Genomic DNA, 12,306 nt, shown 5'->3' on the forward strand with positions numbered 1-12,306 from the left:
AGAAGGAAGAACATGGCTTCGAAGTTCAGGTCTTTTGGAGAAGAACGGTAGTAAATGGTGTAATGAAGTGGATAGAAGAGGGTTGATACCGAATTTATATACCTAATCGACCTGGTTTTGAGAAGTCTAGAACATGCCTTTGGCATATTGTAGTATTTGGTAAAGCTGTATGCACAAGGAGTGATGTATTGTGCTATAACTCTGGGTATCCTGTTTGCTATTTTGATTTGCTCCCCCCCCGTACACCATGGCTTCCTTCTTCCTGTCTGATAGTGCATCCAAGTCGTGAATAATCATAATGCCTCACTTTTGCATGTTAGTATATATCTGTATGTATCTGAACACACCTGTACATACCTGTGGCTTGATGAACGTCGGGAATGACACTGACACTGTGCCTCCGGCAGCATTCAGTCCTTGACATACGTGCATCTGACCGCCATTATCACGGCTGCGGCCCTGAACTCGAGGGGTCACCATATCTGTGGTGACGTCTACATACTTTAGTACACCCTCGTACATATTGTGCACATATCACTTACCTCGGGGATGCGCTTTGTCGAGAGATTTGGAGCTCAGATCGTGCACCTTGATGATAGCGGTGAGTATTATGATGAGTGAAGCCGCAATGGCGGCGAACGTGATGCTGTTGTCTGAGAGCATAGTGATTGATATAGATAGACCCTAATTGAAGTAGATAGGTAGTGATATCGTGGGATGTGAAGTGAGGTTGGAGTGAAGTGTAAGAGTGAGAGAGTGAGGTTGCAAAAGTTGAAGGTTGTGTAGTTTGATATGCGCCGAGCTAGCAAACGGACGGTGAGCAAACGCCCGCGCTCACACCGTGTTCTGTGAGCAGCAAAGAAACATGTTGCGGAGCTCCAAATATTTTAGAGAGAGGTAGCAGAGACTGAGATACAAGAAGGATGTATCATTGAAGGAAAGGTTTTGTGCACCGAGAGGATGTCGCGCTAGCTGCACGTCGTTGGCATGGTGGTAAAGTATGTTGACTGGAGTCCTCCAATTTGAATGCCATCTCATCTTAAACTTTTCGCGGTCGTGTTCGCAGTACGCAACGCTCGCTCATAATCGAACCTGTAACTCATCTTTCCACACTGCTCATCTTCAAGACAAGACCACCAACTCCACCGCGTGACATGCTCGATGACCCCCTTCCTCCCACCTCCACTCTTCCGATGTCACCTATCCAATCCAAAAACCAGGTCCCCCCTCCCAACCCAACCTTCCTCATACAGCCTACCGTGCCCATACCCCCAAATCTCATACCAAACATCGCATCTAAACGCCTCCTCAAACCGCCACCTACTACCCATCATCTCCGACCCAAGACACCAATCGGAGTCCACGGCCCACCCCTCACACAAACCCGTTGCCTCACTTCCACCACCTGCCTCCACCGTACCACCTCGCACCCAGTACGCTCATATCTCGTGAAACCGTGGCCGCCTTCGTGGACTCATGCATAACACCACACCAGACTTGATGGGCGATACGGAGTGAAGTGGCACGAGATCGTTTGTGACACCTCTGGTCAGGATCGCTGGGAATAGTGGGAAGCACTAGAGTGGGAGGCGCTTGAGCTGGCGCATACGCCGGAAGCGGTGAAACATGCGTCTTTTGTGTATGTGTATGTGGGTGGGTGGTGCAATGTGTTTCGTCGTGTTGCTTTTGCTTTTTGGGGAAGGGTGGTGCGAGATATATTGCATGGTAGGACGAGATTTCGGGGGATGGCTGAGTCACTCCGAGGAGCGATGGAGTTTGTAAAAGGGTCTCGACGATGTAACTGTAATTTCGTTAGTTGAGCGTGTAGTCGTTTCTTGTAGTTGTGGTTTCATGATCTGAGTAGCTGTGAGGTCTTGCTGATGCTCGCGACATGATTGAAGCATCCAGAATGCTATTTGTATGCGCCGGTAGTCCTAGTGTAGCTGGAAATCTTGACTTAAGAGTAACAATACCATAGCCAACAACTTACACTACTACGCGGTATCTTTGGTAGGCCATGTGAGGCCCCTATATAACCGATAGTGCTGTTAATCGGCGAAAGGTGTTAGACGCTGACGCAGTATAACGCTCGTTCGTACCACCGCATCGAGCTATCGTCGGTAGCATCCTTCCGTATGTTTAACAGCACCAACGGCATCGGAGACATATACTCGCCGGAAAGCGGATTCGGAGACTTCTTCCCATCTAGCCTACCTCTTCGCCCTCCGATAGCTCCCGTCTAGCAACGACGAAAACCGACGCCGGTCTCCCTCTCGTACCTATATCAAACGAAGTATATGTAGCATTGCGCTTCACTCTGAGGATCAACTTACCCTACTCAACAGCTACACTCCAACCCCACCTTTTGCACGACCAACACCATCAACCATGACCGAATCCTCGCCTACCAAACCTCCTCTTCCAGCGTTCGACCCGCAGAATTGTCAGACGTACGCAGCGAGTTGCCACTGCGGTAGCGTACAGTACTCGGTCTTGCTCTCGCCTCCGCTGGCCCAGTGGAAGGTTGTATCGTGCAACTGCAGCATCTGCACGCGCAACGGCTACTTGCTCGTGTACCCCGAACGGTCGCAGCTACAAGTAAAGAGCGGTGAGGACATGTTGAGAGACTATTCCTTTGGTGTCAAGAGGGTTCTGCATAGGTTCTGTAGTAGGTGTGGGAGTGCAGTCTGGCTTGATCCTTGGATGGGCGAGTTTGAAGAAGCGCCGCCAGATCTGCTAGGGATGAATGTATGTGGTGTCCGTCCCATGAGGGTGTCAACGCGGAGGCTTTGAGGCTGACTAGAGCAGGTTCGCATGTTCCATGGTGTTAAGGCGGAGGAGTTGGAAATTGTCCATGTTGAGGATCGGAATCCATGAGGGTTAACACATGGGGAGGATGTACGGTATCAGAACCTACGCCGCGGGATAGACGAAGACATGCATGCTCTTGGGCGCGCAAGATTTCCTACGCGAAGCGCAGCTGTTCGCGATGTGTTCTGATCGAAGTGAACCATGACAAGACGCGTGAAAGCCTCAAGAGTGACAATATGGAGAGTGCTTGCGGTGCAGGCATCGTCGCGTTCATAGCCCGAAATCGACGCGCACTTGGTGATGGTATTGATGGCAGGACGCGAAGTCCAGGTGTTCGCCCATGCCAAGCCGCTAACCTTCAGCCTCGGTGAAGTGATCCCTGCCACCAATTCGCGATATCTCCATCATCGAAGCCTCCCAGGTCTCTCAGCAATTGCTACCTGCAGCCGGCGGTCAACATGTCACGAGCGCGCATTGTTCTCAATCGCAAACCTTTCAAACAATCTTGCCAATCCGCCTGCCGAACCTTCCGCTCCTCCAGCTACCATGCGCATCGCAACGTTCCCCTCCCCCTCCAATCCCGCATCCGCTGGTCATACTTCTGGTACGCCAGCATACTCGCCCTCGGCATCACAACTGGTCTAGGTGCTCGCCACTTTGCCGCGCCTCTCGGTCTTCCAGAGCCCGGTTCAAGAGAAGACGAGATCATCCTCGACTCTCTGCGGCGCGACATCGATGCTCTCGAAATCGTACAATCCTTGCGCTCTCAGTCATACAACCTACATACCGACACAGCGCTCCGGTCGGGGCCGGGAATAACGTCATCTCCGGGATCGAGCCGGAAGATATCAGCGTACAAAGGATGGCTGGAGCTGGATCTGGACTTTGGAAGAGAGAATGAGGGCAAGAAAGGCATCTTGGGCGTCATGAGTGGAACGCGAGGACTGGGTGTGCAAAGAGCGTTTTGGAGTGCCGAAACAAAAGAGATGGTGGCTGTGGTCTGGATAGGAGGAGGAATGAGTGGATGGCCGGGTGTTGCGCATGGCGGGGCTATCGCAACCATCTTTGAAGAGATCATGGCGAGGATGGTCAGAGGGCCAGATGGCATTGTGGGTGCGTATACTTCAAGTACCTACAGAGAGTACGCTCATGCTGACACCGAGGATAGAACCAGTCCACCGTCCAGACTCTCTCAGTCTAACCTACGCCAAACCGACCTACAGCCTCGACTTCTACGTCCTCCGTGCTTCTTTCTCGAAACCTGACCTCCCCCAATCCGAGCCACCGCCAGAACCTGAAGCGGAGCCTACAAAGAGCTGGCTGGGATGGTTGTCACCGCAGAAGGATCTGACGAAGAAGACCGACGCGTCGAGACAGAAGCAGGAGATTGTTGCGACGCTGGAGAGTGTCGTTGGAGACCTTTGTGTCAAGGCCAAGGGCACGTTCAATGGAGGTAGCCCCGTGGTCTGAGGGGTTGCGGTGGCACCTTGTTCAAGAAAAGAAATCGGAACACCCTGGAGCCTACGTTGACGTCAGATCATCTGTTTTGGATGATTTTGTCTTGATGTAGGCTGCAGGCCTGTTCAGATTTTCTCTTGTATAAGGTAGTGCCCTAGTGCTAGTAATGAGATAAGAGAAGGCCCAAGATGGACGGAAGGGGGACTTGATGGGATAATTGAGGATTGACACGCAGCTGAGATACCCAATAGCGGAATGATGACAGGTTACACGAGATGTTACGATACCTGGGCTCGCGCGTCTGACAAAGCAAGAAACACCATTTCATGTTGCAAAAAGACATAAGCATTCGCTTGCATGGGCAAAAGAGAACAGAACGCATGTTTCACCCTACATATCCGGCGTACTACATCCAGCAAAACGAGGGCTGCTCGTTCGACGACTCCATTTCAAAACCTAGGCAAAAAGAACAAAAACATACAACAGCGGGGATTCGCTAGTGGTCACCCACCTAATTACTAATCCGCCGGTACAATGCTTGTATATGGCTGAGCGGACGGGAAGCCTAATTCTCATTGTCCTATGGTCGTATGTGAAAGATCTGGTAATCTTTTTCAATATGATCTCATTCTTAGCCCGCCCTAGACCTTGAGTCGGAGTACGATGACGAGCTCCGTACCTCAACCTTGTTCTGGACTGTGTAATGGCCTAAATACAGACACGGTCTCACGTGTTATTAACACGTTAACAGAAGCCTTTGGTACTGAACACCCGCACACGGTGGCACCTTCACCACGGCTGTCACAGTAGCGCGCTAGACCGGCACTAACGCAGGTCAGAAAGCTTAGCGCAGCGTACCTGCCGCCTATAGAATCTACCACCGTGTACTCAAGTAGGCACTGTAATGTTCATGAATCGACTGGAGGTGATGCACGCATGTTCATTTAAACGGTTACTCCCGGAAGTGATTGCCAAATCAGGCGATCTGTGAATGGAATGAAGGTTGCGCTTGCTACCTCATAATGTGCCCGGCTAGCGGCTGGTGGCTCTTGCTTCCATGCACCTCCAGCACCTGCCAGACCACCTGCGTGTATGCTTGCGTGGTTCAACTCACACTCACTGCCCTGCTGTTTGCACTCTTCACCTCTCCCTCGCTGCTGTTGCCTAGGCCTCTGCGATGCTGCGTTTGGTCGCCGCACTCCACATCTGCACCCCGACATCCTGATCCGACTATCCTCGCTCTCTCCCAACATTCGTTTCCCGTATCACGGTCAATCACGAACTCCGGTCGGCCTACCGACGCCCCGAACCATACGCATACAAACGACAACAAGGCCTCGAGATCCGTTCTCACACGTCCAGGCGACATGTATCTACCACGGTGCGCCCACGCTTTGTTGGCAGCTGGCCTGCTGCTATTCTCTCCGGCCGGCTCCGTCAACGTAGACGATGACGGTACGTGGGTGGTCGGAATCATCGATGGCGACAAATGGCAAGTCAGAGACGACAGACAACCATCTCTCTACACTGCCGACTATGGCGACTGCCTAGGCAAGAGCGCCATCAACGTTACGCGTTTCGACGCTGCCTACTACAAAGACAACATGACCATCATTTTCCACCTGGAAGGTGAGACTGGGCTCCGGAAAGAGGACATAATGATGAACATCGACGTTTACGCGTACGGCGAGAGTCGATTCGATCTGACCTTCAACCCTTGCGACGCCAACATACTCAGCGCTTGTCCCGTCAAAGCCGGCGTTCCCATCGAGGCGGCGGGCATCATACCGATCAATCAAGACGACGTCGCAGGGATCCCTGAGATTGCGTTGAGCATTCCCGACTTCGAAGGCCAGGCCATCCTGCGACTGTTCTCCAACTCCACACAGAACGAGGGTAAGTAGCCGCCACGAATAGCTCTTAAGATATCTTGCTAACTTATTACTAGTATGTAGCTCCCTTGATATGCTTTGCCAACGCGGTGCTCAGGCATCTTACTATTTGTATTCGTGCTAACAGCTTGACAGATCGGCTGTTTCGCGGCCCAGATCACCAACGGCTTCACATTCCAGCAGAAGAGCTCAGTGGGCTCAACGTTAGGGCTCTTCACTCTCATAGCCGTCGTTTCCTCTTTTGCTACAGCCGCCTACGGATCCAACATCGTCGAGATGCGCAAGCATTACGCGCATTCGCTGTCAGTGTCAGTGGTCTTCGCGGTATGGCACCACATCTTCTATAGCGGAGCGCTCTCGGTGAACTGGCCAAGCGTCCTCGTGGCCTTCTGGAGCAACTATGCCTGGGCTGGGGGTATGATCTACTCGGAGCCAATGCAGAACACGATCAACGATTTCATCGGCTCGAACAAAGGAAATACATCGCATGTCGGCGCCGCAGGTACGGGCGAAAGCAATCCCCATCTTGGAGGAGGGGTGGACATCCACCAGATATACAAACGAGGCGCTCTTCCTCAAGGTCTGAATCTCCAAGCTGCCTTAGCAAAGCGCCGTCTCATCGACGCGAGCACCGGATTCAAATATTACGGGCTGCCCGTGAAGCCTGGACTGCCACTTCCGGGCAACTATTCTGGATTCGCTGGCACCCTTGCGACGGAACACATCCCAGCAAGCAACGCCTTCATGACCGGACTGCTCTGGTTCTTGATCTTGGTCGCATGCGGTGTTGTCTCTGTACTCTCCCTGAAAGCTATCCTCGAAGGCTTGAGTAGCATACGCATTGTCAAAAAGCACCACCTGGCCTTTTTCCGAAGCCATTACCTTGCGTTTGCTCTGTCGACCATCCTGCGGACAATCTTCATCGGATTTTACATGCTGACATTCCTGGCCATGTTCCAGTTCTCCTACCTAGCTCTTTCTGGTCCTGTTGCAGTCGCTTGTGCCGCTTTCTTTGTCGTAGTATTTGGCATAGGCAGTATCGCCGCCTACGCTTGTTTCTCCAGACTTCGGATCGGCAAGTATGCCTCGGAACCCGATCGACTAAACGTAGTCAAACGAAGATTGCACAAGATCATTCCATGGTTCAGCATTTCCAGAAACAGCAAAAATCCGCGCTCCGAAGACGAGACCTACATCGGTTCAATTCCTTGGTGGACGATACACGCTACGGCGGATACCACATCAATCCATGATGACGAGCGGTACACAACAAAGTTTGGTTGGCTGGCCTCTCGCTACAGGAGGACTCGTTGGTGGTTCTTTGTCGTCTGGCTGTTCTACGAATTCGTTCGAGCATGCTTCCTTGCCGGCGCATCGACTCAGCCCTTCGTCCAGGTCTTCGGTCTACTTGTCGTTGAGATTGTTGCCTTCATCGCCTTCACTATCCTTCGCCCCTTCGAAGGACAGCGCCTGAACGTTTTGGCCGTGTATCTTCTCGGCTTTAGCAAGATTACTACTACAGGTCTTTCGGCAGCCTTTGATACACGGTTTGGAATCGCTCGTATCCCTACAACCGTTATCGGCATCATCATAATCGGTATCCAAGGTCTCTTGACGGTGGCTGTGATGGTTTTGATCCTGGTCGGCGCTGTCTCAAGCTACCTGTCCATCTTGCGGAACCGCGAACAAATGGCGCCGTTGAGCTGGAACCCGATGCGTGAGAAGTACTTTGCGCATATCGATTTCGCAGTGCAAGACATTCCGCGACCACGTGCGGGGTCAATTAACTCGATGCCAGAGTTGCCCAAGACACCGTACTTTGAAGTAAGGCATGTGAAGCGGATAGCCAAGGTTGAGGACGAGGACGACGAGTTCATGCGAGAGATGGACAGCGATCATGCGACGTCCGAATACTTGCTGCCTACACAAATTGGCGATGATACCACAGACCGGCCCACCCAACGTAACAGAGCAGGAAGCCTTCAATCGCAAGCGACTTACTCAAGTCTGCCCAAGGCAGCTCGCCTACACCGTCCCAACTGGAGTAGACACGGATACAGCGATTCAATCAGTCCGGGTCGCCACAGGGCTTTGAGCGAAGCTCATATGAAGACCCCCAAGCAGAGTCACGAGACAATCGATACGTATCCAAGTCCACTAGGCCTTCATCCCAATCAACTCAATACGCCAGCGCTTTCTTCTTCGGTGCTCTCGGACGAAGACCACATCGCCACCCCAGACACACGAGCAACAAGTCAACTGGAATATGCCTCACGGTCGAGCTCAAGGCCCAAACTGGAGACTAGGATCACCGAAGAGCCTATACCTTCCATTCCGAAGCACAGAAATGCAGACTAAGCTCAAAATAATGCGGAGCAGCCATAGCACCTACATCAGCAGCAGAGACCTATAAGCCGTACATCCTCACGCAACAGCTTTCGATCAGCTTACCCAGTATGATACGACGGTATATGAAGACACGTCAACCAAAAAAAACCGAACAGGCCTGCAGTCTACATCAATATGAAAACCTACGAGATAGGTGACCTGGCGTCGGCGTATGCTCCTGACCTGTTCGGAATTTTTCTTGTATGAGGTGAAGAGCTCAACGAGTTCCGGTGAAACATCGCATCGAGCATCCAACATCGCTTCGGCACATCTGTATTGGTCTTTCAACACAGCATCAGCAATGAATACCTATGATCCTTCGACAACAACCCATATACCCACAGCAACAAGCAGACGACATTTCCTTTCATTTTCTTCAGCAGCATGGCGTTAGCGGTATCTGCATGGCTTCGCGACGGGAGAAAGACCATCTCGGCGCTTGATTTAGGATGTTGGATACGGCATGTTTACGAAGTGTATGAATAACGAACAAAGCCGGATAGTAGCTAGACGAAGGCAGGAGTGGCAATGCGCATAATGGAACAATGATAATGATGAAACATTGCGTCGCTGATGGTGGGCTATGCTGGTGAGGTTGGTGCATGCATGCGTGATGTGTGGTGTTGGCCGGTTAGACTCCACTTGTACCAACTTTTTTTCCTCGAGCGTCGACCGGCGGCCCGCTCCTTGTGCGCAGAAGTCCGATGTCAGACATTGCGACGGCGCGTCACCAGCCACACCATACCAAGGGACCTCAACCAGCGCTAAACCTTCTCACCGCATACATGGGTGCAAAACAATAAATCCTGAAACGCCCATGAGCCATGTCGGCTCCCAGCCGCTCTGCTTAATCTTTAATCTCCACGACAGAGGGACATGGAGATTGAAAGCAAGATTGCGGTTCTGGGCATCGAGGGTCCGATCCAAGATCGTGTTTTGGTGTTAATTCCGATGTGCCAGGTTAGCCGTGCTATTTCCAGCAGATGCCTTGGAAAGATGCCATGGCATCCAAGCGATATGAGCATGCGGTCGGGCAGTCTAGACCACGATTCTTGCTTGCAGTTGCTTGGAAAGACTAGCTCCCGCGGTACGGATGATAACATGGGTTGCGAAAAGGTGGTGAGACGTTGAGACGAAAACCCATGTGGCCCGCGTGCCGTTGCCCTGTTTGCTGAGACTGCCTGACGGACTGATGTCAATATGGGTGGATGACCCGCGCACGCGTGTTTGAGCTGTGGCGTCACCTCATCAACGAGGCGAGAGAGCGGCTGGAGAAAAGGCAGCACGGGTTGGGTGGAGATTTGGAGCCGCTCGTTGTGTGCAAGGATGCGGAAGAGAATTAGATGGGCCGCCACAGATGGCTACGTCACAGTTACGGACACGGACGATGCAGGCTGCACGACAGTTCTGGGAATGTTGCAACGGTGGAGCCATGCCGGATAAGAGCATCTGGGGTGATCAAATATGGGTGGATGATGGCTACAGGTGAGGAGAAGGAGGTGGGCGGGCAGGCGTGGTTGGCACGATAACGGTGGTCTGGCGTCGCACAACGTCGAGCAGCGGTAGTGTGGCCGCACCAAATCAGCAGCATGGGCTTATCGAAAGTCGGTCTACCTGCTTCGGGGGCTGCCATGGCAAAGTCATCGTGATCGTGAGAGGCGGGCATTGCGTTGCCCATGGGCCCAGCCACGCGCAGGCTGCGATCGCTACTGCATCAGGGACGGGCAGTGACGTCGGCGCTCTTTAAGGTTGTGGCGCGCGACCCACACCCGACGTCGACGTCGCAGGGCCAACCCTGTTTTGCGCGACTGCTTTGAGCGCGTCCGCCGCCCATCCTTGCCGCATCGGGCGGCTTGGTTGGCGCAAACCTGACTTTTCCCGCTGACGATGCGAGCTTGGCTGTTTGCAGACGCAGCACAGTCACCTGCAGGAATGGAGTTTGAGTCGGGAAATTTCGTTACGCAGGCCAAAGATTGAGGTGAAGGATCTGGAGGACAAGGGGGCACGGACGCCGCGTGACGTAGCGGTTGTGCAAGGGCGGTCGTTGTTCCGGCGCCTGGCTCGCGGCTGCTTATAAGTGAGAGGGCTCAAAGCCCTTTGTTGTGATACCACACTCTCCCCAAACCATACCATCTACCAACGAACCTACGAACAGCCGCCTCTCTACCTCGAGTCCTCCATCCACTACACCACCGATACCTTCACCAGAACAACACCGCTATCATGGGTGCCGTAGTCTCTTGCATCAAGTCGGTCGTACGTATCCCTCATTCATCTACTCATAGCAACCGTCCCTAACATTCTGTCTAGTTCCGCACCATCGGAAACTGCATCATGGCCATTGTCAACGCCATCGCTGCTGGTCTTAAGGCAATCATCAACGCCATCGTCTCCCTCTTCGGCATCATCATCAGCTGCCTCACCTGCGGACGCGGCGGCGGCCGAAAGAGGACAACGCATACTAGTAGAGTCTAGTGTGAACCCGTTTCCCACATGTCGCCGTACTGATCATTACTTCCCCTTGTGAAGGATGGCGCATGAGGAGATACGGGTACTACTAAGGCGCTATATCTACTACCCAACTACTACTACGACGACGAACGATGATCGCTCGACGGCCGTTACTTCTTCACTGCCAGGACCACACGACGATACGATACGTTTACAACACATCGCCGCGTAGTCTTCGCAAAGTAACGGACGGAGCGCGATTGTCTCTTTTCGGACGAGAGAGTGTGGATGTTTATACCCTATACTATACCCCCGGTATCGAACAAGGAAGACGGATGCGGTAATGAACGAAACAGCAAGCATGGAGTTTGAGCGAACACTTTTCCCTTTTGTTTTGTGGAGTCTGAGAGAGATGGATGCCAAAGGGTCGTGGAAAGGAAATCATTCTTGATGGATCACGGACCTGTCGCATAGATACCCCCAGCTTTCAATCAGACTTACTATAATACCCAAACATTCGTCTTCTTCTGGTGACTGTTTTCTTTGCATTGTTGACACGCTGTACTGTTACTCACGGTAATCACAGGTCGTACCCAAATAAACAATGCCGCTGCACCCCTCGACTCGCTGCCACAGCCTACTGCACCACCGGCTCCCCATTTACTCTTCGTCGCCATGGTTGCCCTGTTGCATTTGCATTGCAGGACGTCGACAGCGCAGACGGTGGAAACAATAGCGTCTGCGCCACACATGCGTAGTGCATGCGCTTGCATGACGCCGTTGAAACGCTGCTGGCACGCTACAGGAACTTTCCTACACTAAGACCACTTCAGCACCAAAGCTGAACATCTGACTTTCTCATGTGTTGAACAAACCCGAGAATGCGAATCTGCTGATGTCGAAATGGATGGTGTTGCTGACGACGTCGATGTTGTTCGAGGTGTCACCTTATACAACGAAAAAGCTGAAAAGTTGCGCTACTGTATACATTGATGCGAAAAATAACATTAATCCAGTGTGAAGATAATGTAGGCTTCTGAGGTAGGTGTTAAGATCTTTTGGTATGTGGTGCTCATCAAGCCAATGAAGGAAGACAACATCAAGATATGTTTGTCTCGTTGTTCTCAGACAAAATCTCCAAGTAATAATGGTGAGTTTGATAACCTTCATATCGTCAAAGATGTCGCGACCACATTTCAGGACATCAAACATTTCCCTCACTATTGCGACAACAAAGCTCAAGCACTTCGCTCTCACCTACGCCATTCTCAAACCACCAACTCTACACACCACCCCACAAACGCGA

At 52.2% G+C, this 12,306-nt stretch overlaps 3 protein-coding genes across 3 annotated transcripts; all 3 read left to right on the forward strand.

Annotated features, from left to right (window-relative positions):
* Positions 1-3,269: 3,269 nt before the first annotated feature.
* J4E93_010207 (uncharacterized protein) lies at positions 3,270-4,281 on the forward strand (the record flags this gene model as incomplete). The annotated part of the gene is made up of 2 exons (XM_049348092.1): positions 3,270-3,924; positions 3,980-4,281. The coding sequence occupies 2 exons, from the start codon at positions 3,270-3,272 to the stop codon at positions 4,279-4,281; spliced, it is 957 nt and encodes a 318-aa protein (XP_049194825.1).
* A 1,355-nt stretch (positions 4,282-5,636) lies between these two features.
* On the forward strand, positions 5,637-8,519 carry J4E93_010208 (uncharacterized protein; the record flags this gene model as incomplete). The annotated part of the gene is made up of 3 exons (XM_049348093.1): positions 5,637-6,165; positions 6,225-6,250; positions 6,297-8,519. 3 exons carry the CDS (start codon positions 5,637-5,639, stop codon positions 8,517-8,519), a joined length of 2,778 nt encoding a protein of 925 aa, XP_049194826.1.
* Positions 8,520-10,772: 2,253 nt separating this feature from the next.
* J4E93_010209 (uncharacterized protein) lies at positions 10,773-11,024 on the forward strand (the record flags this gene model as incomplete). The annotated part of the gene is made up of 2 exons (XM_049348094.1): positions 10,773-10,805; positions 10,860-11,024. 2 exons carry the CDS (start codon positions 10,773-10,775, stop codon positions 11,022-11,024), a joined length of 198 nt encoding a protein of 65 aa, XP_049194827.1.
* Positions 11,025-12,306: the final 1,282 nt, after the last annotated feature.

The sequence above is a fragment of the Alternaria ventricosa genome (genome assembly GCF_023758065.1).
Source record: "Alternaria ventricosa strain BMP 2768 chromosome Unknown scaffold_27, whole genome shotgun sequence".
In the NCBI taxonomy this organism is placed as follows: Eukaryota; Fungi; Ascomycota; class Dothideomycetes; order Pleosporales; family Pleosporaceae; genus Alternaria; species Alternaria ventricosa.